General features: G+C 42.1%; 1 protein-coding gene across 4 annotated transcripts; it reads right to left on the bottom strand.

The window, feature by feature from the left end:
- Window positions 1-6,849: 6,849 nt before the first annotated feature.
- CHAMP1 (chromosome alignment maintaining phosphoprotein 1) lies at window positions 6,850-24,145 on the bottom strand. 4 transcript variants are annotated; one of them, XM_036011511.1, is made up of 3 exons: window positions 23,987-24,095; window positions 15,797-15,877; window positions 6,850-10,220 (listed from the first exon to the last, which is right to left on the bottom strand). In XM_036011511.1, the coding sequence occupies exon 3, from the start codon at window positions 10,164-10,166 to the stop codon at window positions 7,713-7,715; it is 2,454 nt and encodes an 817-aa protein (XP_035867404.1). In that variant the 5' UTR covers window positions 10,167-10,220; window positions 15,797-15,877; window positions 23,987-24,095; the 3' UTR covers window positions 6,850-7,712. The 4 variants fall into 4 exon arrangements, with proteins under 4 accessions (XP_035867404.1, XP_035867402.1, XP_035867403.1 ...); XM_036011509.1 differs by having other exon boundaries at window positions 15,797-15,908; window positions 23,987-24,091; XM_036011510.1 differs by lacking the exon at window positions 23,987-24,095 and adding an exon at window positions 17,771-18,429 and having other exon boundaries at window positions 15,797-15,908.
- Between the last annotated feature and the right edge of the window lie 138 nt (window positions 24,146-24,283).

Genomic DNA, 24,283 nt, shown 5'->3' with positions numbered 1-24,283 from the left:
CTTTTAAAAGGATTTGCTATTCAATCACAAGAGTCACTTCCTTCTCGGTTTTTGGGAAGTAGGCAGAAAAGGCTTTTCTAAGACTTATCAAGTGACTGCCAATTACAGTTACTTGATACCCACTGCTATTTCATTCTTGGAGGCAAAGAGTTTAATCTGATGTAATCAAAAAGGCTTGGGAAGTTAAAAAGCAATGCAGTAATTTCAGTACACTTTTACCAGTACAATATTTTTATAGAGTTTACTAACCCTTGGAGTGCAGATTTAATTAATCCAATTTATGGAAAATAATAACCATGTAAACTTTACCAATTAGTAGTCTTTATTATCAAATCAATCAAATAAATCAGGCTTTTTTCTCAGAAAAGTAGAAGTTCATTTTTCAGTTCAAATAAGTGTGAAATTTGTATCTCAAAATGAGGACTTATTTGTTTTAAAAAATTAGGAATACATCTCGTAGGAGATCACTATGTGCAAGAGATTACTAACGTCATGATTAAAGTTATATAGAGCTAACAGTCTGTTTCTTATTACTTAATTTAAAACAATGTAATATAACGTGTGGCTGAAACTATGAGTTATTGATGAAGCAAAAAAAGTGAGAGTGGGAATTCTATCTCTTCAGTAAGTATGTGTGCACGAGTGTAATACACTCTAGCTTTGGGGCTTTGGGGAATAATTAGAATTTATTTTAAAACTCATAAATAAGTCCTTCAATTTTGTTTTATACTATTATCAAACATTTTATATGTATTTAATATAACAGGAAAATATATATTGCTAAAAAACTATTCTGTCTGGCAACTAGCATATGAGTGTAAGTATTTTTTAATTAACAGGAGGTAGAAATAAGAAATATTTAATTGGGTGAAGAGTGACTGTAATTGGGAAATAAACTTTACAAAAAACTGATTATAACTATCTTAAAGAATATGCATACCTTATCAGGAAGAAATAACAAAATTTTACCCCATAGGTTTTACGAAATGTATTTTGGAAATACTGTCATACTCAACAACGGGGATGCGTTTTGAGAAACACCTTGTTAGGTGATCGCTTTGCACTCACACAGACCCACATGGTCCAGCTCACTGCACCCCTGGGCTAGACGGTGCTCCCAGGCTGCACACCTGTGCCGCATGTTCTGTACTGAATACTGTGGGCAGTTGTAACACAACAGTATCCATGTATGTAAACACAGCTGCACATAGAAAAGGTACAGTAAACATATGGCACGAAACATAAACAAGAAATAGCACGCCCATCTAGGGTACTCACCGTGAGTGGAGCCTGCAGGACGGAAGACTTCCCTGGGGGAGTCAGTGAGTGAGTGGAGAGTGAGTTTAACGGCCTAGGACACTACTGTACACTGCTGTGGACTTTGTAAGACTCTACACCAGGGCTACCCTAAATTCAAAAAAACAACAGGAGATTAAATCAAGCACAAGAGAAAATGATGCAACCAAGAGACGCAGCTGGGAGCCCAGGGCAGGCCCGTCCCCGCCTCTGGGCTTCCCGTGCAGAGAAGAAACACGGCTTCACAAATGGCAGGAAGCTCCACAAGTGAGACATGGGCAGTAGCATTTCCCACTGGGAACACACACATTTTTTGAACAAGCAACCTCTAACTAGCCCCCAATGAGACCACCAGGCCTCCACTTTGCAAAGCTGTATAAAAATAAGGACTGGATGTACGTGAGATGCACCAAGATGGTAAAAATCCTATTCACTAAAACTCCTTTCTGGTAGACAATGCCCTGTGGCAGAAAGAAGTATCTGGTAGAAACGCTTGTCGGGGTGAGGTTCCCCGTGGGCTTCCTGCAGGACCAGTGGATGGTGGCCAATCAAACTCCGCCTTCTGAGAATTTGTTGTGAGACCAGAGCCAAATCACTTAGGACAGCCAAGCGCCTGTGCCCCCTCCAGCTGGCACTGAGCCTCTTCTGAGATAATGCTGAGAAAATATTTAAAGACTATTAGCTCGAAGGGAAGCAACCTATTAACTGCATTTGGCACCCACATGACTACCTGGCCTTGTTTCAACCCATTTCCCTCCCGAGTGCGAAGAGGTCATAACTAAATTCATGTGGCCTCTTCTCCATTCACTTAAATACTGAGTTTTATGACTAAAATACTGTGTGTGGTAGGACATTGCTGCTCCCGTCATAAATGTGACTCGGTGTGATTACAATGCACCCAGCCACCTTCTCTTAATCACTTTTCTTCTAACAGCCCCGTGAAGTAGATGCCATACTCTTTGCAAAGACAAAACAACTGAGATGAAGAGAGGTGAGGTGCCCCCTTACTTGAAGGCAGGTCTCCTTACCACATAGGGGGTTTCTCTTACAACAATATGGTCTATAACCATAGTTCTCAACCTCGGCTATTTAGAAGCACATGAGACTCTAGAAAATTCCTAGGCCTGTGCCTGGCACCCAGAAAGATTTCACTGGTCTGTGGTGAGGCCCAGGAACAAGTATTTAAACTTTCTAGGTGATTCTAATGTGTAGCCAGGTTTGAAAACCGATAGGTAACATTGTTCAAGTCTGGGTGAGGGAGTGGTGCCTACACTGTTGTAACCAGGGCCTGAGGCCTCTCCTCTGTGGTGATGTTGGAAAAGGTGCATGGGAAATCAAATAGGACTTCTTCCCCCTGGAGTCCCAACCACAGGGTGGGAGTCTACCATGGATATTTCCTGGATGGTTACAAGTGGGCTATTCATAACTCAGATGTTTGACAGTCTGAAATTCCCAGACCCTATCTCATTGCTAAGGAGTAGCCATTAAAAACCTGAACTCTCAATATGAACTTATTTTCCCTACCAGTGATGGTATCTAGCATTTATTAAGTGTGACCAGTGTATCAGGCACTCTACTGTGTTGAGTGCTTTAGGCTGTCTTAGGCTGTAACAACCACGCCTAGGTAGGTCCTAGAAGCCTACCCCATTTTGCATAGGATAATAGCTTGCCCAAGTTCCCCTTCACCACCACCCCACACACACTAAGCAAAGGAGGCAGGTTCACACGTAGGTTTGTCTGACTTCACAGCCCAAGCTCCCAACCACTGTGCTTGTTATTTCCAGCACAAGAGGAAGTGTGTGCTTGTCAAGCACTAAAGCCATAACATCCAAGAAAGCATGTCGTTAGCTCTGTCAGTGCCCTACCTTGGTTTTGGTGATGGCCAGGTGGTAGAAGCCCTTGCTCGGACAGGGAGCCTGGCTTCCGACCTCATACAGAATGTTGGGCAGGAGAGAAGTTGGGGCTCCTCCCGCAGCTCCAGTGTCCGGCAGCCACAAACAGTATCCAGGGCCTGGCTGGTGTCTATGCTCTCTGCTCCTGCTTTTTTTCACCAGTGAGAGCGGGTGGCCTTCACTCCTGCGGCAGCCTGCTTGAAGAAAAGTGCCCCCTGCCACCCCTTTCACAGGAACAAACACAACTGTTGAGGAGAGGTTTGACTTTACATTGTCACATTATGTTGGTTGTGCAGTAATTCACCTGGCTGGTGTCAAGTTCCTGGTAGCTTTTCACTTGCACGTGTGTAGAAAACTCATACACTCATGTATTCAACTAATATTTATTGAGTTAACGCACCAGAGAGCCAGCAGACCCTGTCAGTTCCCACCTGCCTCAACGTGGCCAGCTGTGTGGACTTCAGATCATTCCGCAGACCCGGTTCTGCCTGGCGAAGAGAAAGAGCCCCATTCTCTTCAGCAAAGGCCCGGCTCCCTCCTGTACGGTGGACTTCCGAATGGTCCTCGGGCCATGGTTGGTTGTCCAGTTTTGCTGAGTTAGAAAGCCTCTGCCTTGCCACTAGGTGAGGCATTGTGCTGTTTGTTTTCTACACACCTTATACCATACCGAACATGGAGCAAATCTGGAATGTTTTCAGTGATTGTTTCTTCAAATACTCTCTGCCCTCCCCCCCACCCACCTCTCTGGGACTCCTACGATGCATATTGTGGTCTGCTTTATGATGTCCCACAGTTTCCTTAGGTTCAGCTCCCTTATTTTCAGTCATTTTTCAATTTTGTTCCTTAGCCTTGAAAATTCCCATTGATCATTAACTGTCCTGTCATTTAAGCTGGGGGGGAGGGGCGGGGGGAGGCTTGCAACAACAGGGGAAGGGGCAGTAACAATGGCTGCCTGCCTCTTTGCATCTCCGTGACCAAAAGCAGCAACCAGCAATCCCAGCACAGATCCCCAATATTTATAAGACAGGGTCCTTTTTAGCCACCCTGGCTGCCACAAGTTGTATGCAAGATGCTTACATGGCTGGGGGTGGGGGATGGGTAGCTGCCACTGTGTGGAGCTGAAAAATTAACAGTTTCCAGTCCAAGCCTTCTCCTGAAGTTGCAAGCCTTTGACAGACTCCAGTTCCAAAACAGTTACATCTGATTCTGCCAATGAAACTGCTGTCTAGGTTGGGGGACAGATTCCTGTCTCCTCCATCTTCCTAGAACTCTCACCACCCAAATGGTTCCAATTTACTATCTTCCAACATAGAGGCAATTCTAGTGGCTTCCAAGCAGTCTTTCCCACAATGGCCCTCACCCCACAGGCCAGGGAACCAATGTGGGGATGTCATCAGTTACTGAGTACGTCTACTCTAATGATGCCTCTCACAACTGGAGGAATAACCACTGAATGGTTGGGGGGCCCAAGGTACCCACTGTGACAGGGACCTAAGCTGAAACTATTACCTGACCTCCGTACCCTACTGATTGGAGGGCCACAGGATGCTTGGAGGTCTTCTGTAGCCAGTGTCAGTTCAGAGCCAGAAGCCAGGCATTCCTAATGCATGATTATTTCCTTTTCCCCAAAGCAGTCGTTCAGGTAAACGGCTGTGGTTCCCTTTGTGGAAGGCTGGGAAAGGGTTAACAGATTTTTTTTTTTGGCAGTGTACCCAGGCCCTTGCCCAAGGGGGCCTGGCTGCCCTTTCCTTCAAGGGGCTCTGAGTATGCAAACTTCAAGACTGAGAGCTGAGGAGCCGTGACTCTTTATGATTCAAGCTAGATTTTTGTCCACTTGACTTATAATTCTTGCATTTAAACAAACCAACTAAGAATTTAGTAAGCTTCCCATATATTTCACCTAAGCCTCCTTGGGGTCTGTGGCATTTGCAAGAGACTGGATGGTGTTAGAATCAACATGCTCAAACCAACTACGCTAGCCACCAACTGATCAGAATCAAAGTGTTGAAACATCATTTTATTCCAACAGTATTTTTCAGTTTTAGGATTAAACATAGCATCCAGTCTGGGGAATTCATAAGGAAAAAAGTACCATTTTTGCACTGACTCAAAAGTAAATGAGGCCTAATTTGGTCCTTTTTTTTCCAGCTTGTAAAATGAAAAGCAATTTAGGAAGAGTAGCCTTGGCATGTGGCGAGAACTGTGCCTCACTAGGCTTGGTGAGGGCAGGACTTTCAGAGGAAAAACAGTAAGCAAGCATTATAGGTCAGGAAAGAAAAGGCAATGAGAAAGGTGGGATGGGAAGGTTACTTAAGGTATCTCATTTGCCAAAGCCTTAAGTAAATGGACCTTTAGGGGTCATTTTGTATTGAGAACGCAACATAAAATCAGTGTTGTGGCAACCCTAGTTTCCGGTGTGTCAAGCATGGGCTGGAGGCTCGACTACAGGCAGTCACTACTGCACCTATCTGTGCACCACAGTGAGGGTCTAGAACAGTGAGACCCTAGCAACAGTTATATTGCTTAAGAGACCAAACCAGGGTTGACTAGGCAAAGCAATCAAACCCTGTTTACAAACCCAGGTGTGGTAGGTAGAATGGCTCCCAAAGGTGTCCAAGTCCCAACTGCCAGGCCCTGTGAAAACAGTAGTTTATAGCAAAGATTTAAGGTCATTAATTAGCTGACTTTAAAACAGGGAGATCGTCCTAGATTATCTGGGTGGCCCAATGTAATCACAAGGGTCCTACCTAAAAGAGGGAAACAAAGTCAGCAAAAGAGATGTGACCACAGAAGGAGGCTCAAGGAGAAGCTATGCGCTAGCTCAAAGATGGAGGGAGGGAGCCATAAGCCAAGACAGGGGAGGTGGCTTCCGGAAGCTGAAAAAGAAAATGGATTCTCTTCTAGAGCCTCCATGAAGGAATGCCACACAAGATCTCTTACCTGTCCTACTTGCCGGCATCAGGCCTAGAAGGAAACTCCAGAACTTGGACTTGTTCTCGAGGTGTCCAGTGTAAACTGCCAACTACTTGGTGCTTTCCCTGCCTGACTGCGCTCACCACGATGATAGATCTGAAGCTTTAAGACCTTCCTGGTATTATCTAAACAGTGTCTTCCCAATTGGAATATTAATTTGGATGCCATAAAACAAAAAAGCACTCTTGTTCAAAAATGTCCAGGAATAGCTTAATTAAAGCCAGTGTATCTCAATCCTGGCTACGTATCAGGATCCTGGTAGCACTAATGTTTCACATTGTTTACATGGAGCAGCCAGGGTTGTTAACCACTAGAATTAAACAACCTTTAATAAGGTGATGTGCACAGATGAGATTTTTCAGAATGAGCACCTAGGACAGTGATTTCCTAACTTACCTAACCACAGAACTTTGAGAAAACAGAGCTGAGAAAAGGTTGTTCCAGATATGAAAAAACTGGTATGCTGAAAACAAGGGGAAATAGGAAAGAATAACAGAAAGTGGATCTCATACAATAAAAAATAAAAGACACACATGAAAATGTTGGTGACATGAAAGCCTTTTGTTTTTCATTTGGTTGATACATATTTGACCAAATATTTTAGAATAAAATAATCCATGAACGGGCTCAAGGTATATACAGTAACAACTTAAAAAAATGGACACATTCTCCAACAGAAATGTCTGCGTATAAAATCTGCTATGGTCAACCTGGAAGACTTTCAGTTCCTCCCCATTACCCTAATCTGAAGTCCCGACGGGTGGGGGCGGCGCGCAAGGCCCAGGAGCAGGAGGCACATCTCTAACGCTTGGCAGTTGAGGACCGTCTATTGGTGTGAGCTCACAGGAAAGCGAAGGGCCAGACCTTGGGATAAGATACAGAATGGAAGACTCCAAAGCAACTAAGAACAAAACCCAAAAACATACTCACCTTTCTCAGTTTCCTACAGGAGAAGGCTGCAAACTACTTATACTTACTCAATTTCCCCCCTTTTAGCAGAAAATCAGCAACCCTGAGACTCCAATTTTCCATGACATAAAAGTTAATAAACATCTAGAAAATGTCTGTTCAAGATTTATAAAAATGATCAAATAGAAACTTCAAAATAACTTTTATGATCTGAAAATACTTTTAAAAAAAGAATATTTCTCAAAATTTTCATGCCTAATTCTTAAGCATTCCAACCAATTTCCATTGTCTGAAAGTGGTTTCACAAAAAGACACTTTAACTAGATATTTTAAAGTGAGTACAACTTGCTCTTGCTTGTTAAATGAATGCCTACATTTCATATTATCCACAGGTACTTAAAAGAAACTAGATACTTTATACATCTGGAATATACAGTCTTAACTGCCTTATAAGATAGCAACATAAACAGAGACCATGAAAAAATAACCAAATGCCTATTCTGTGTAACACTACTGAGACAATTAAAAACAGTACACCATACACGTCAACATCTACCGATCCAACTAAGCTACTTAACTATACTTCCAACAAAAAGTTTCAACAAACACCTTTGTAGAGCATATATCCACAGTCTTTAGAAATCACATCTGTTGCTCCTCCAGTGGCGGCTCAAGAGCTTCCATTAGCTTTTTGTTTGCCTCTTCATTATGTCGGCTCTGACAATGAGTTAAATGTTTCTTAAAGCCTCTTGGGAAATTTGATTCAAAATTACAACGTGGACATTTCAGTAGACTTTGCCCATGGGCTGCTACATGATTTTTAAGGAGAGATTCCAAGAGAAAAGCCTTCCCACAAATTGTGCATTTGTAAGGGCTATGGACATTATGCTTATTGACCAAATGATGCAAAACAGCACCTTTCTTCATAGCACGGCAGCAACAAATTTTGCAGTAATACTTTCCTTTCCCACGCTTCATATATTTTGCAATCTCCTCTTCTGAGATAAAAGCCTCTTTTTCTTCAGTAAACTGGAGTACATTTTTGGACTGCTCTGGACTAGTCATGTCCATTTTGTTCTCTTTACTGAAATCAATAGATTCCACATCAACCTGCTCTTGATCACTGCTTGATTCTTGACCCTTACTATCCATGGCTTCCAAATCTGTTTTTATGTACTCACTACTACTAAGCTCAGCATCAGAGTTCTCTTGGCTGTCTTTCTTGAGCTTCTTTGAGGCAGAAAATAAAGTGTCTTCTAAGAGTTTCTTAGGTGTAGCTAGGAGTTCTTCCTGAACTAAAATATCACACTTTTGATCATCTATGGCATCTGTCTGTAGTTCATCACCTAGTTCAACTGCCTTTTGAGATTCTGAGAACATAGCAGATTTGGCAAGTTCAGGGAAAAGGGAATGTTTCCGTGGTTCTGGAAAAAGAGCACGTTTTCGTGGTTCGGGAGAAGCAGGAGGGGCCGATTTGATAGGCTCAGAAAATAGGGCAGGCTTTCTAGGCTCAGTATCGATAGAGAGAACAGGCTTCCAGATATCAGAGGCCGCTTTAGGGGACTCAGGTGGCCCAGAAGGTTTCCGGGTCTCAGGGAAGACAGGTTTCTGAGGTTCAATAAAGAAGGAAGATTTCCAGAGATCGGGGGAACCACCACGGGAACTTTTCTGGAACTCAGGAAAATCTAGTGAAGCAGGAGGAGTCTTTCGCTGATCAGGAGAAAGCTTCCAAAGCTCTGGAGACCCTGAGGGTTTTCTGAGTTCTGGAGATCCCGCTGGACTACAAATGTCTGGGGACAATGGTGGACCTGGTTTGCGAAGCTCAGGAGACAAGGGAGGTCCTGCTTTACGGAGCTCAGGAGACACTGCCTTCCAATGTTCAGGTGACAAGGTAGGAGTTGTCTTTCGAAGTTCCGGTGGACCCGACTTCCATGACTCGGGAGACGCAGGAGGAGTTTTCCAGGATCCAGGTGAGACCGATGACTTCCAGGATGCAGGGGACACAGATGGAGTTGGTTTCCAAGGCCCAGGTGATATGGAAGGAATTGGTTTCCAAGGTCCAGGAGACACAGATGGAGCAGGTTTAGCTGGCTTCCAGGGTCCTGATGCTGAAGGACTAGATTTCCAAGACCTGGGGGACCCAGGTGGCCCTGGCTTCCAAGAACCTGGTGACACAGCTGGGGCTGGTCTCCTAGGCTCTGGAGAGACAGCAGGGAATGGCTTCCAAGGTTCAGGAGACTCTGACGGGGACGGCTTCCTTGGCTCCGGGGAGATTGTCCGGGCTGGCTTCCGAGACTCTGGAGACGCAGTTGGGGATGGCCCCCAAGGTTCAGGGGAAGCAGCTAGAACTGGTGACTCTGGAGAGGGGGCTGAAGGCGGCCCCGACGTTTCTGGGAAATGGGAGTGTTTCTGAGGTTTGGGATTAATAAGAGCAGTCTTTACTGGCTCAGGAGACCCGGGAGCAAGCTTCTGTGGTTCTGGAGAAGGAACTGGGGTTGGTTTCTGAGATTCAGAAACAGGAACTGGTTTTGGAAGTTCAGGAGAAGAAACAGGGGTAGTTTTTAGTGGCTCAGGAGAAGGAAGAGAAGGTGTCTGTGGCTCAGGAGAAACAACAGGGCCGGGCTTCTGAGGCTCCAGGGAAGGAAGAATAGGTTTGGGTGACTCTGGAGACAACGCTGGACCAAGTGTCTGTGTTTCAATGGAAAGGGCAGGCGCGGGTTTCTGGAGTTCTGCTGAACTAGAGGGCATTTTCTGGTGTTCAGGAAGAGGAGGGCTTTTCACAGAGTCTGTTTCTTTGTTTGACTGATTTTTTGGTTTCTCATTCCATTTCTCTGGGGCTGCATGCTTGGATGTGATATGATAGTATACATTAGAGTACATCTTGCTGGTGAAGAAGCATTTATGGCAATGAAATAGCTTTGCACTTTTCTGGTAAAATATCATTTTACCTAACCCGCCAGCATCCATTTCATCACAAAATTCTGGGTGGATGGTGCCCATGTGGATCTGTACGTTTTCATAATCCGTGCCTCTGAAGCTGCAGTGGTCACACTCCAAACGTACTGGTGGTTTACGAAGCTCCTGAAATACTTCCATTTTTCTTTCTGTTGTAACACACACAATTATATTCTTTGAAAAGTTTCGACAGGGCTGTAATGAAGTAGAAATAAATTATTTTCAGGGAACATCATCTTTTTTAATTGTTTTTCCTTTTTTTTATTGTTGTTCAAATACAACAATAAAAAACTGTCTCCATGTCCCCCCCACTTGTCCCCCCCAATCCCTGCCATCCCCCACCTCCCACCCTTGATCCACTTTGGCTTTGTCTATGTGTCCTTTGTACATCAGGGAACATAATCTTTAATGAAATGCTATTCTACCTTATTGTAAAGCTGCTTAATTTTAAGCCTAGGATGGCATATGCATATTATTCAATAATATCTCTATAAAAATACTGAAGAAGAAATGGAACTAATTTTTAACTAAGTCCCAGGAACTCTGCTAGGTACATATACATCATCTCATGTAACCCTCCTAATAATATGACAAGTATTATTTTTTCACTTTCATTTACAGATAAAAAACAACCCAGGTTCAGAGAAGTGACTTAACCAGGTTATGAAACTATCAGTGACCCAAGTCTGACCCCAGAATTATCTACTACATGCACTTTACATCTTGATTTTAAAATCCCGAATATCAACAAGCTGACAGTGCACAAAGCTAATAAGCAAACATCAAAATTCAAGTTAGGCTACTTAAGGCTGAGCAAGAAACTTTAAATCCATTTCAGAAAACACTTGTTAAATTAAGTCTAACTATGAAAAGATGTTTTTAATAAAACCCAACATATCTTGTATGTTAGCATCCTAATGTAAAGCATTTTATTAATTTATTTAATAAATTACTTTGTGTCCCATGCTTTTCCGAGCACCCAGGGCAGAAGGGGTGTCTTGCAGTATGGTGCTTAATACTGACAGGGAGGTAAGAGTGTGGAGAGCAACGCAGAGAACACTGTCAAGGAGACACTCCAGCAGAGATTTTGAATGACACGCCATCCTAAGCTTAAAGTAATTACTTGAACAGAGATGTTGCCCTTGCCAAGCAAAGGACAGTTTAGGTAGAAGACAACCTTGAGGCAGGAACTTGCTTGCCAGAAAATATAACTTTTTAAAATTTTAAATGAGTCTTCTTAGGTGGTAAAAGTAACAGAAGCTCGGTTAAAACCATTCACACTGTACAAAATACACAGTATCACTCCCCAGGGGTAGCCCCTGTACTCACGTCACTGAGGAAATGCTCTGTGTATACGCAAATACAAAAGCACATTCTACACAAATGGGGCATTAAACATAGTATCTGCTTTCACTTAAGGAAGAGAAGGGGTCTCTCTGGCTCAAGAGAAAAAAAACAGGACCAGGCTTGTGAGGCTCCACCGAAGTCAGAAGAGCAGGTTTGGTGATTCGGGAGACAAAACTGCGCCCATTTTCTGAGTTTCCATGGAAAGGGCAAGTACTGGCTTCAGGAGCCCTGCTGAGTCAGAGGGCATTTTCTAAAACAGTTTTACATACAGAGTAAGCGCAGAATTTCTTTGTCGCGTATCTTTTAATGTGAGGGTATTTCTGAAGGGAGAATTCCTAGAAATGGATTACCTGGTTCAAAGGCTATTTGCAATTAAAATTGATACATTTTACCAAAAACTCAAGAAGTTACAGGACTATTACATGAGGAACAATTCCCCAAATTCCTCATCAACATGGAGTATCATTAAATTTCTAATCTTTGCTATTTCTTAAATGAAAACTACTATCTCACTATTGTTTTAATGTGGTTTTCTTTAATGAGAAATATTGAACATTTTTCTTTGCTTATTAGCCATTTGTATTTCTTTGTCTAGGATATGCTTTGTCTATTTTCTTAATTATCTGAAAATCATCCTTGTACATAAAAGAAATCAACTCTTATATAATGAAAATATTTCAGTTTATCAATTTGTCTTGACTTTATTATGACTATTTTTAACTACATACAATTGGTTTACATAAAAATTAAAAACTTAAGTGTTTTCCTTATGACTGCCTTTTAAATTAAGCTTTCCCACTTCATTATTTTTAATCAATATTTCCCTATGATTCTGATAATTTTAATTTTTATTTATTAATTTTTAGAGGGGGGAAGGGAGGGAGAGAAACACAGATGTAAAAGAGAAACATTGATCAGCTGCCTCTACCCCACCCAAGGACTGAACCCACAACCCAGACATGTGCCCTGACCAGGAATCAAACCGGTGACCTTTTGCTTTGCAGGACTACACCCCACTTAATAAGCCACACCAGTCATGGTGATAATTTACTGGCAACATTTTGCTTTGTGGGACAATGCCCTAACAACTGAGCAACACTTGTCAGGATGATAATTTAGTTCTTTTTTACATTTGTATCTTTAATAAGGACAAGGACTAGGAACCCAGCCTATTTTTTCACCCCAAATGAACAGTCCATTTATCTGCAACATTGATTACACAACCCTTTCCCTTACTGTGTTTAATTTTCCTCTTAGTATTTACTAAATTTCATGTATATGATTCTATTCTGGACTCTCTTGTGTTCTCCAGCCAGTTCCACCTGTATGCTCTTCTCAACACAGGAATCCAACAATCGCTAAAACAGACTCTGTAACGTACACATACAGTTTGTTTATTCACTAAGTGGCTTGCAAAATCTCTTCTCATTCAGTTATGTCCCATCATTTACCAAAAGTACCAGCTACTACTGAGAGTATACAGTGAGCTTTGTGCTAATGGTAAAACAAGGTCAAAATATACTTTTTCTATGTTACTGCTGCTCAAAAAGACAGTACAGATTAGAAACACTGATAATCACAGGATCTCCCTTTATTAACTTAAAAAACATTAATTTAAAACTTTGTTACTTCTAATTTTGATAACTTGCTTTTAAAATGTTATTATACCCTGGGTTCTCTTCAGATCGTATAAAAATCTTTCACCTTTTTAAAATGTTATTACTGACAATATTGTTTTCCATCACCAGTATCAGTGGTACATCATTTGCATTTTTGAGAGGGGTCTAAAGTTAGAAAGGTGTGAATTGAAGAAACAAACTAGTGCTTCAGAAAGTATTAGCAATTATCCTGTCTGTTAGAAAATTGTTTTCAGGGCCACAAGGACTACAAATACACACACACACACACACACACATATATATATGAAATCACTTAGTTCTGAAAGAAATTTCTAAAAAGAATTTTTAACTTAAAAACAAAAAGAAAACATGTAAAAAGACTAGGTTATCTCAATAACCCCGTCTGGCCGTAAGTGGCAGTAATAGACAGTGAAGGGATGCTTCTATTAGAGAGACTGGGTCTAACGTGCACCATGTCATACGCTACGTACATTATGACACAGAGGTTAAGAGCTCAGGCTTGCTAGGTTTGAGTCCTGATTCCACTATGTGGTTTTTATCAAGTGACTAAACACTTCTATGCTTCAGTTTCCTTGACTGTAAAAGGGATGTACAGTAATATTTTATAGCATGTTTAGAATAATGTCTGCTACATAGAGCAAGCACTCAGTGTTAGCTATTATTATAGTATTGTGCTCCAGTCCTGCTTGTGACAAAGAAAGGTATTACTTTCATGATTTCTTGTCCAGGTTTTTTAAGCTTAAACAAACTTAACAGAAACTTAACAGAAACTTTTTCCAACTTCTCAAGCAATAATTCATACACAGTATGAAGAACTTTTGTTTTCTCATTTCACTACAGCACTTACTCAGCCACACCTCTCTGCATAATGTGTAGTCCCACTAACAAAACTTTCTTCCTTTCCTACATGCTGCCCACCAACTTTTACCAACAGTAGCGCATATAATAGAGGTCATCAAAAAGCCCAGTAAGGATGTAATATAGGGATTAGATTATAAACTTTAAGGGTAAAGCATTTTTTCTTCTATCCTCACAGACATGTCAGAATATACTGTTTTGTAGTCAGGAAGATTTTTTAAAATGCTTCTGGCAAACTTACCAAAGAAAAATCTGAATAAAACAAAACCACATCTCAATACCAGGTGTCTCTAAAACAGTCCCACAGTAGAGAACTGGTCCCCCTTTTCGCCACACTCTTCCCGACTGCTACCCCAGTCCTGTGGTCCCTTTCAGTAGGCGAAGCTCCACCACCTCTTCTTATTTCTATTGGGGTGGCCAAAAAATTTGTTTGTTTTCCACAAGATGGCTCTAGTAGCACTTGGATGTCTTTAACTTCATCTGAAATAATTTTGTTAGATTTTATTGTGACAGCTGTCATATCAGCATGCATTTTTAAAAACCATCAAAATTGGTGAACTTTTGTATAGCCATTTTAGTACTGAAGATGGAAGAAAATAAGCAACATTTTCAGCATATTATGCTTTATTATTTCAAGAAAGGTAAGAAACACAAAAAAAGATTTGTGCAGCATATGGAGAAGGCGCTGTGACTGATCAGACGTGTGAAAAGTGGGTGGTTTGTGAGGTTTTGTGCCAAAGGTTTCCTACTGGACAATGCTCCACAGTCAGGTAGACCAGTTGAAGTTGGTAGCAATCAAATCGAAACATTAACTGAGAATAATCAATGTTACACCACGCAGGAGATAGACAACATACTCAAAATATCAAAATCAATAAAGTTATTGGTGAAAATAAAAAAATGTCTTTTATTTTATGAAAAAATCATATGGTATTTTTGACTACCCCAATATTTTCCATTGACTAGATTTCTTCCTTTCTCACCTCTTTTGAAGTTTTACACTAACCGTCCACTTTACAGCTGCTCCTGTAATACAGTCCTTAATTTTATTTTTAATCTTCACCCAAGTACATATTTATTGACTTGAGACAGAGAAAGAGAGGGAGAGACAGAAAGACACTGATATGAGAGAGAAACTTCCATCGTTTGCCTCCCAGCTCTGACTGCGGGCTGAACCCTCAACATAGGTACGTGTCCTGCCCAGGATGGAACCTGCAGCCTTCGGGTATACAGACCAACGCTCCAGCCAACTGAGCCACCCGGCCAGGGATTCAGTCCCTCTTTTTAATGAATACCACTTAGCCTAATTCCTACTGCTCTCACCTTAAGGAGCCCCCTGCCACCACAGCTTCTCGGAGTGGACTGACTACTTTTGTCCTCAACTGCTGTCCACCAAACCTGTCCATTCACCAGCTCTCCCACCCTTCACGTGGAGCGCCACTCTGTAAATACACCATCCGTTCCCTTTCAGGCTGTCTTAAACCCTGATGGCTCCTTAGACTCCAAACCATTCCCCATCTCTCCCCAACGGCCTTCCCTCTTTCCTCTTCTGACCACTCTTCTGGCCAGTCTCAAAGTTTCCATTACCCACACCTACCTACTATTAAGCCTCATTATCATACTCCAGTAACCTCTTAATTAAAAAAAAATTAAAAAGAATATTACAGAATATACCTCTCAAATCCCAAATTATATCATAGCTATGAATACCACCAGCACATGTTCATACACCATATTATATATATGGCTGGGTATATTTTATAGTTTTTCCTTGAGAACTCCATGTGCTTTTCAAAAATATTTTCATCATAAAATGTTCTCCTAAACATTAAAAAGCAAAATAAAATAAAATTTTTAAAAAATGCAAAGAAATGCTGGTAGTTAACACTTTATAAAGACCAATATGTTTTTCCCTAGTAGACTTACCAGCTGTCTCACTAGAAGTCAAAGTAGTCTTCAAAGGGCAGCAAGTTCACATGGCTTTTTGACTAAACCACAGAAAATAGCCTGGAGTACATGAAGAAGGACAAAGATGAACCTAAAAAAATAATAATAATAACAAAAGGCAATCAAAATCCTATCTCTATGATATCTTGTACCCCCTAAAATAGAATTCTGCCTATTTCTTTCACTATTCTGCCCCACCCCCCTCAGTGAGAGGCGTCCGATCCAACCAGCTTGGACACTTACTTCAATGCAATGACACCAAATACAGTAGATGCTATCTACCCCTGGCACCATCCCTGTCTAACTCCACTTTAGTAATCCACTATGGAACTAACGCCACGTACAGAACCAAACCTTTCTCAAACCACCATCTACCTTCAGCTGACGTGACAAGCACTCAGGAGACTGCTCCGTGACTTCAGCTGCAGCTGGCATTCTGTCCATTATGTGCACTGGACAGCTGGACAGCAAACTAACAGGCAGTGGGGAAGAACAACATAATCGACAGGATCAAGAGGCAAAGGGGAGGCCTCTAGAGAAAGGAAGGACGGTGGTGACTTCCTCTCAGTGACTGCTTTGTTATGCACTAATTTCAAAGAGAAGACATAAGGGTCTTGGTGAGTTGTTGACTTGAACAGAATGGGATAAATTGGCTGGGAACAAGCTAGGTAACAGCTCACAATACTTGTCTGATCAAGTTCCAGCACGTTTACCAACCCTTTCCTCTATTCCCTATGCCACTGCTTTAATTCTGATATCCAACCTCCCTGCCACTAGTCTCACTTCCTTCCAATCCACTCATCGTATCGCTACCATCATTTTCCAAACATAAAAACCCACTGTGACTTGACTGCTCACAACTTCTCAAGGTAATTCCAACCCCTATGGCACAAAATTTGAACACGGCTTATAAAGCTCTTCATAATCTGCCCCCTGACTACATTGCATTCTCAAAGTACTGACCCACTGGAATTCCCTGACAATTTTCAAGCTTCCAGACCTTTGTACAAGGCATTTCCTCTCCTTTACACTCCACATCTTGCCACCCAGTCAGGAACGTCCCTCCACACTTTAGGTGGGATTGCTTCTTAAATACTGGCCAATTCCCTGCCCTCTCCAGTCTTCCTTGGACCCCTTGCTGTATGTACATCTCTACTGTAGTGGCTGTCACCCTCTGGCACTACCACATGATTCCACACCAGGCCATGGGCTCTCAGAGGGCAGGGACTACCCATTCACCTCTATAACCCTTGCACATCCCTGGCACATGGTGTCTGCTCAGAGAGTGCCTATTCAATCTCAAACCTTCTCTCAGGAAGGCGAGCGATCTGATCTTAGATTCACAGGATTTTAAAACTAGAAAAGACCTGAGCTACCTTCTAGTCTTGGAGCCACTGGATTTTAGGATAAAAGAAGACCTCAGGGACCGCCTACTTTAAAACTTCAATTTATAGTTGAGGAAGCTCAGACCTAAACATTAACTTGCTCAAGATCATGTAAATAATCAGTATGTGACAGAATAAAGTTCAGCTATCCACCTGGGCATTTTCTAGTATATCATGACCAACCAAATACGGTGAAATTAATAAGATCTTGAAAAGCCAATACAATGGGCCAAAATCAACAAGATGAAGTTCATCACACATTTAGAATCCAACTATGAACTGCAGAATATAGCACTATAGAGAACTGCATTTCATATTCTGCATTTGGCAGAGTATCACTGTCTCCAGCTCTGGGCAGTTCCCTAACACCAGCAACTTGCATAAAAAAAGCAACCAGGACCACCCGCAGTCTTTGAAAACATGTCACTTGTGAATATAAGCACTTATCTTCAAAAGGGGAAGAGTTGTGGATAATACGTAAGCTGTCCTAGAAGCAACAAGTGGAAGCTAGCAGCAAAACAGATGTGAGCTCAACACATAAAGTTTTATGAACTACTCAATCACAGACCAGAGTAAGTTGCTTTGTCAGGTAGGAGCCTCTGTAATGGGCAGCCAATGATCAGGACTGGACTGGAAGAATCCTCAGAGGACTGGAGTCCTGTCTCTTCATTTCAGTTGAGAAAACTGATGCTGAGTGAGAAAGGTGACTTGTGGAAGGTCACGCAAGTTAGGTCAGAGGAAGCAGCACAAGACCCTGATTTCCCAATTCTGGAATTATGTTGTAACACAATGCTGTCTTTCCCACTTCCGTGTAGCAGAACCGATTATAGAATTCACCTGCTGGGTAGAGAGCAGACACTGAGATTCCTTTCAGCTTTTAAGATTCTAGCACATCCCTCCCCCGCCCCCGATTTTCAGAGTTCCTAAGCCTAACGATGAAAGTAAATCTAAACTGTCCAGATAATAAAAATTTCTCTTAACCTAGCTTCACCTCTACAGACTACATGTTTTAAATATAGAAGTGCTAATCATTACTGTTTTGCCAGTGTATCATCCTGTACTTTTCAATGAAGTTATATGCCATATGGTATCACACCCATTTCCCATTCTTACCCAATTTCTTCCTGATCATTTTAAAAAACATTCTGATGTATAGCTTTTAAAATTAAAACTCAACATGCAGAGCACATTTAAAGCTAACTGGGTTTTATGTACATACACACTAGTATGGCTCTTTACCACAGCTGATTTTTTAAAACTTTGTAAACTTTTTTTGAGCAATTTTAGATTTAAAGAAAAATAAACAGAAAGTTTTGTTTTCACATACCTTCCTGCATACAATTTCTCCTAATATTAACATCCGACAATAGTGTGGTACATTTGTTATAAATAACAAACAAATACTGATATAACTGAAGTCCACAGTTTACATCAGGAGTCACCTTACCAGTTTCACAGTTCTATGGGCTTCATAAACATATAGTGTCATATACCCACCATGACAGAATCACACAGAATACTTCCAATGCTGTAACAATTCCCTGTGCTCCTAACAGCCACTGATCTTTTTCCTGCCTCTGTAATTTTGCCTTTCCCTACACATTTTTAAAAACCGTGGTAAAACTTCCAGCAACGATATACTTTGCTTCCTCACACAACCAAAAAAAGGACAATCACCAATTAAAAAAAAAAAAACAAAAAAACAACCAGAACTGCCAGAAAATCTAACTGTATGGAAGTCTGATAACCAAGGAGTTAAAGAAACATTTAACCAGACCAGTAGTAGGGGCAGAGATGACATGCAGCAAGGCAGGGGACGGGGTGGGTTGAGGTGGTGGCTGGTAGACGGGGTGGTCCCACATTCATGTGCGGATAAACCGGGAGGAACAACTGGGGAGTGAGACAGACCACGCAACCCAGGGTACCAGCGCTTAGAAATTAAGCCTCAAAACCTGACTATAAAAACCTATGGGGTTGAGGCAGCAGTGGGAGAAAGTCCCAGCCTCACAGGAGAATTCGTTGGAGAGTCCCACAGAGTTCTTAGAACATACACAACCCATCCACCCGGGAATCAGCACCAAAAGGGCCCAATTTGCTTGTGGGTAGTGAGGGAAGCTGCTAAAAGTTGGGCGAAAGCCAAGCAAGCAGCAGTTGCTCCCTCTGACCCCTCCCCCACATACAGCGTCACAACACAGAGATTTAAGTTGGCCTCTGCCAACTTAAGTTGCATACCCTAAGGCTCCGCCCCTTGTAACACAACAGGTGCCCCAACACAAAGAAATATGGTCCAATGAAAGAACTGATCAAAGCTCCTGAAAAAGAACTAAGCAAAGAGAAGATAGCTAACCTATCAGATACAGAGTTCAAAACACTGCTAATCAGGATGCTCACAGAAATAATTGAGTATGGACACAAAATAGAGGAAGAAGTGAAGGCTATGCAAAGTGAAATAAATAAAAATATATAGGGAACCAACAGTGAAGGGAATGAAATCAGGACTCAGATCAATGACTTGGTCCAAAAGAAAGAAAGAAACGTTCAACCAGAACGGAATGAAGAAACAAGAATTCAAAAAAAATAAGGACAGGCTTTTAATGTTGTCCCTAGGAGCCTCTGGGACAACTTTACATCACAGGGGTGCCAGAAGGGGAAGACGAAGAGCAAGAAAATGAAAACTTATTTGAAAAATAATGAAGGAAAACTCCTCACTCTGGCAAAGGAAATAAACTTCCAGGAAGGCCAGGAAGCTCAGAGAGTCCCAAAGAAGTTAAACACAAGGAAGCACACGCCAAGGGACATCATCATAATTACATTACCCAAGATTAAAGATAAGGCGAGAATCTTAAAAGCAGCAAGAGAAAAGGAGACAGTTACCTACAGTCTAGGAGTTCCCATAAGGTTATTAGCTGATTTCTCAAAAGAAACCTTGAAGGCAAGAAGGGGCTGGAAAGAAGTATTCCAAGTCATGAAAGGGAAGGACCTACATCCAAGATCACTCTATCCAGCAAGGCTTTCATTTACAATGGAAGGGAGGTAAAGTGCTTCTCAGATAAAGTCAAATTAAAGGAATTCATCATCACCAAGCTCTTATTATATGAAATGTTAAAGGGACTTATCTAAGAAAAAGAAGAATCAAAAACTATGAACAGAATATAAATCTTGACTTCTGGCCAAGATGGAGACGTAGTTATAAACAGTGACTCCTCACACAACAAAAAAAAGGGAAAACAACAAATTTAAAAACAAAAAGCAACCAGAACTGACAGAAAATCAAACTGTATGGAAGTCCGACAACTAAGGAGCTAAAGAAGAAATATTCACCCAGACCAGTAGGACGTGTAGAGATGGGCAGCTGGGCAGAGAAGACTCATGACAAGGCGGCAGATTGCAGACTGGGCAGTCCCACATTTGAGGGCAGATAATCAGGGAGGAGCAATGGGGAGCGAGACAGAATGCGAAACCCAGGATCCCAGCTGGAGGAGATCAAGCCTCAAAGCCTCTGACTGAAAACACCTCTGGGGGTTAAGGTAGCAGCAGGAGAAACTCCCAGCCTCACAGGAGAGTTTGTTGGAAAGACCAACAGGGTCGTAGAATGTGCACAAACCCACCCACCAGGAGTCAGCACCAGAAGGGCCCAATTTGCTTGTTGATAGTGGGGGGAGTCACTGAAAATAAGCAGAAAGCGGAACAAGTGCCATTGTTCCCTCTTGGACCCCTCCCCCACATACAGCATCACAAGGCAGCGATGTGGGTTGCCCTGCCCTGATGAAAACCTAAGCCCCTGCCCCTTACTATGTAACAGGTGTGCCAAGACCAAAAAAAAGGCCCAAATGAAAGAACAGATCAAAGTTCCACAAAAAACACAACTAAGTGATGAAGAGAGGGCCAACCCAAGAGATGCACAGTTCAAAACAATGGTAATCAGGATGCTCACAGAATTGGTTGAATATGGTCGCAAATGAGATGGAAAAATGAAGGCTACGCTAAGTGAAATAAAGGAAAATGTACAGGGAACCAACAGTGATGGGAAGGAAATCAGGACTCAAATCAACAGTTTGGACCAGAAGAAAGAAAGAAACATTCAACCAGAAAACAATGAAGAAACAAGAATTCAAAAAAAATGAGAGAGGCTTAGGAACCTCCAGGACATCTTGAAACGTTCCAACCTCCAAATCATAGGGGTGCTAGAAGGAGAAGACAAAGAGCAAGAAATTGAAAACTTATTTGAACAAATAATAAAGGAGAACTTCCCCAATCTGGCAAAGGAAATAGACTTCCAGGAAGGACAGGAAGCTCAGAGAGTCCCAAAGAAGTTGGACACAAGGAAACACACACCAAGGCACATCATCATAATTACATTAGCCAAGATTAAAATGAAGGAGAGAATCCTAGAAGCAGCAAGAGAAAAGGAGATAGTTACCTACAAAGGAGTTCCCGTAAGACTGTCAGCTGATTTCTCAAAAGAGACCTTACAGGCAAGAAAGGGCTGGAAAGAAGTATTCCAAGTCATGAAAAACCTATATCCAAGATTACTCTATCCAGTAAAGCTATCATTTAGGATGGAAGGGCAGATAAAGTCCTTCTCAGATAAGGTCAAGTTAAAGGAATTCATGATCACCAAGTTCTTATTATATGAAATGTTGAAGAGACTTATCTAAGAAAAAGATAAAAAATGACAACAAACTCATTTACTAACAACCACACCAAAAACAAAAACAAACACAAACTAAGCAAACAACTAGAACAGAAACAGAATCACAGAAACGGAAGATCACATGGAGGGTTATCTATTAGTGAGGGAGGGGGAAAAAGGTACAGAGAATAAGTAGCATAAATGGTAGGTAGAAAATAAACAGGGGGAGGTTAGGAATAATATGGGAAATGGAGAAGCCAAAGAATTTATATGCATGACCCATGGGCATGAACTACTAAAGGGGAGGAATGTGGGTGGAAGAGGGTGTGCAGGACGGAGGGGAATAAAGGGGGCAAATGGGACAACTGTAATAGCGTAATCAATAAATTATATTAAAAAAACAAACTATGAACAGTAAAATAACAACAAGCTCAACAACTATCAACAAATGAGCCTAAAACAAAAACAGGAACTAAGCAAACAATTAGAACAGAAACAGAATCACAGAAATGGAGATCACCTGGAGGGTTATCAGTGGGGAAGGGGAGCGGGGAGAAGGGAGGAAAAGGTACAGGGAATAAAAAGCATAAATGATAGGTACAAAACTGACAGGAGGAGGTTAAGAACAATATGGGAAAAGAAGGAGCCAAAGAAATTGTATGTACGATTCATAGACACAAACTAAGGAGAGGAAGTGCTTAGAGGGAGGGGGGTGCGGGGTGGAGGGGATAAAGGGGAGAAAGTAATGGAACAACTGTAACAGCACAATCAATAAAATATACTTAAACTAAAATAAATAAAGAAATAAAATAAAAACTGTATTAAAGATAACAAAATTTACCATACTATTTTAAAAGCACAATTTAGTGACATTAAGTACATTCACAGTATTGTAAAACCATCACCATTATTCATTTCCAGAATTTTTCATCACCACATACTGAATCTCTGGACCCACTAAACAATAACTTCCATCCTCACCCCACCCCCACCTGGTAATCTCTTCCATTTTCTGAATGGAATTATACAATCCTTGTCCTTGTGTATCTGGCTTAATTCACTTAGCACGTCTATACCATAGCATATAACAGAATTTCAGTCCTTATTAAGGATGAAAACCAATGGCCAGGTTGCTCAGTTGGTTAGAGCGTCATCCCGTATGACAAAGGTTCATCCAATACCCGGTCAGGACATATACAAGAATCAATCAATGTATAAAGTGGAACAACAAAAATCAATGTTTCTCTCTTTAAAATCAATACATTTTTTTTAAAAAAAGTAACATTCATCTGTCGGTAGACAATGGATTGTCTTTTTGGCTATTTTAAATAAGGCTGCTATTTAAATCAACACTGGTGTACAAGGTCTATTTGAGTCCCTGCTTTCAATTCTTGGGAGTGTATACCAGAGAACTGTGAAATTGTTGGATCACATAATAACTCTATGTTTAAATTTTTGAGGAACCACTACTAAATCATTATCCACAGCTCCTGGCTGCACCATTTTACGTCCCTCCCAGTAATGCACAAGTGTTCCAGTTTCTCCACATCCTCGTCAACACTTGTGATTTTTTTTCGAATAGTCATCCCACTGGGTGTGATACTGTATTTCACTCTGGTTTTTATTTTCATAACTTTGACGGCTAATGAGCATCCTTTGGTGTGCTCATTGGCCATTTGTGTATTTTCTTTGGAGAAATGCCTACTTAAGTCCCTTGCCCTATTTTGAGTTGGATTGCTTTGTATTGTTGAGTAACGGGAGTTCTTTACATGTTCTGCACACTGACCCCTTCTCTGACATTTTTCTCCCATTCTGTGGGTTGCGTAGCTGGTTTTAAAACAATGACAAAAACCCATGCAGTCTAGCATCGGAGGAAACTGCATCTAGGACTGAAACGAAGAATGCATTCTTTTAGAGACAAAACTGACTTCCCAGCAGCGTTTTAAGTAAAATGTTACCTGCCTCCCCACCCTCAAGTCCAGTGCAGTCCACCCCGCCCGCGGCTCCTGGGAAGCGGGTGCTTCCGCCAGCCGAGCGGGATTGGAAGGGGTGCAGGCCCCTCCTAGGGGTACGCCCTAGGCTCCCTCGGGATGCGGGCCTCGGGGTGTGCGGGTTCCGACCGCGCCCCTCCCTGCCCGCCCCGCTTCTCACCGCTGGACCGCAGCGGCGTCCAAGTGGGCGAACGTCGGTGAGAGGCCGGGCTGGCGCTCTCGAGTTGCACCGCGAGGCCCTGCAGAGCAGCGGCCTTCCGAATGGCGGCGAGGCGCAGTCGCGGGCTCCAGACGCACGAGCGTGCGCGCGGCCGTGGGACGTGTGGACCGGGGCTGACGGGAAGCGAGTTTGGCGAAGCGCGCCCTTCCGCGCGGACCAATCATAGCTCCGATCGCGGGTCGCTGCAAGCTGTGAGCGTAAGTGCGCGTGGAGCTGCCCGCCCAAACATCGGAAGTG

Source organism: Phyllostomus discolor, chromosome 11 (assembly GCF_004126475.2).
Source record: "Phyllostomus discolor isolate MPI-MPIP mPhyDis1 chromosome 11, mPhyDis1.pri.v3, whole genome shotgun sequence".
In the NCBI taxonomy this organism is placed as follows: Eukaryota; Metazoa; Chordata; class Mammalia; order Chiroptera; family Phyllostomidae; genus Phyllostomus; species Phyllostomus discolor.
This window is presented reverse-complemented; position numbering and strand designations above follow the sequence as displayed.

Bases quoted from the DNA above. Each gene is read 5' to 3' on its own strand.
- CHAMP1 (XM_028526457.2), bottom strand. From the start codon at position 10,166: ATGGAAGTATTTCAGGAGCTTCGTAAACCACCAGTACGTTTGGAGTGT.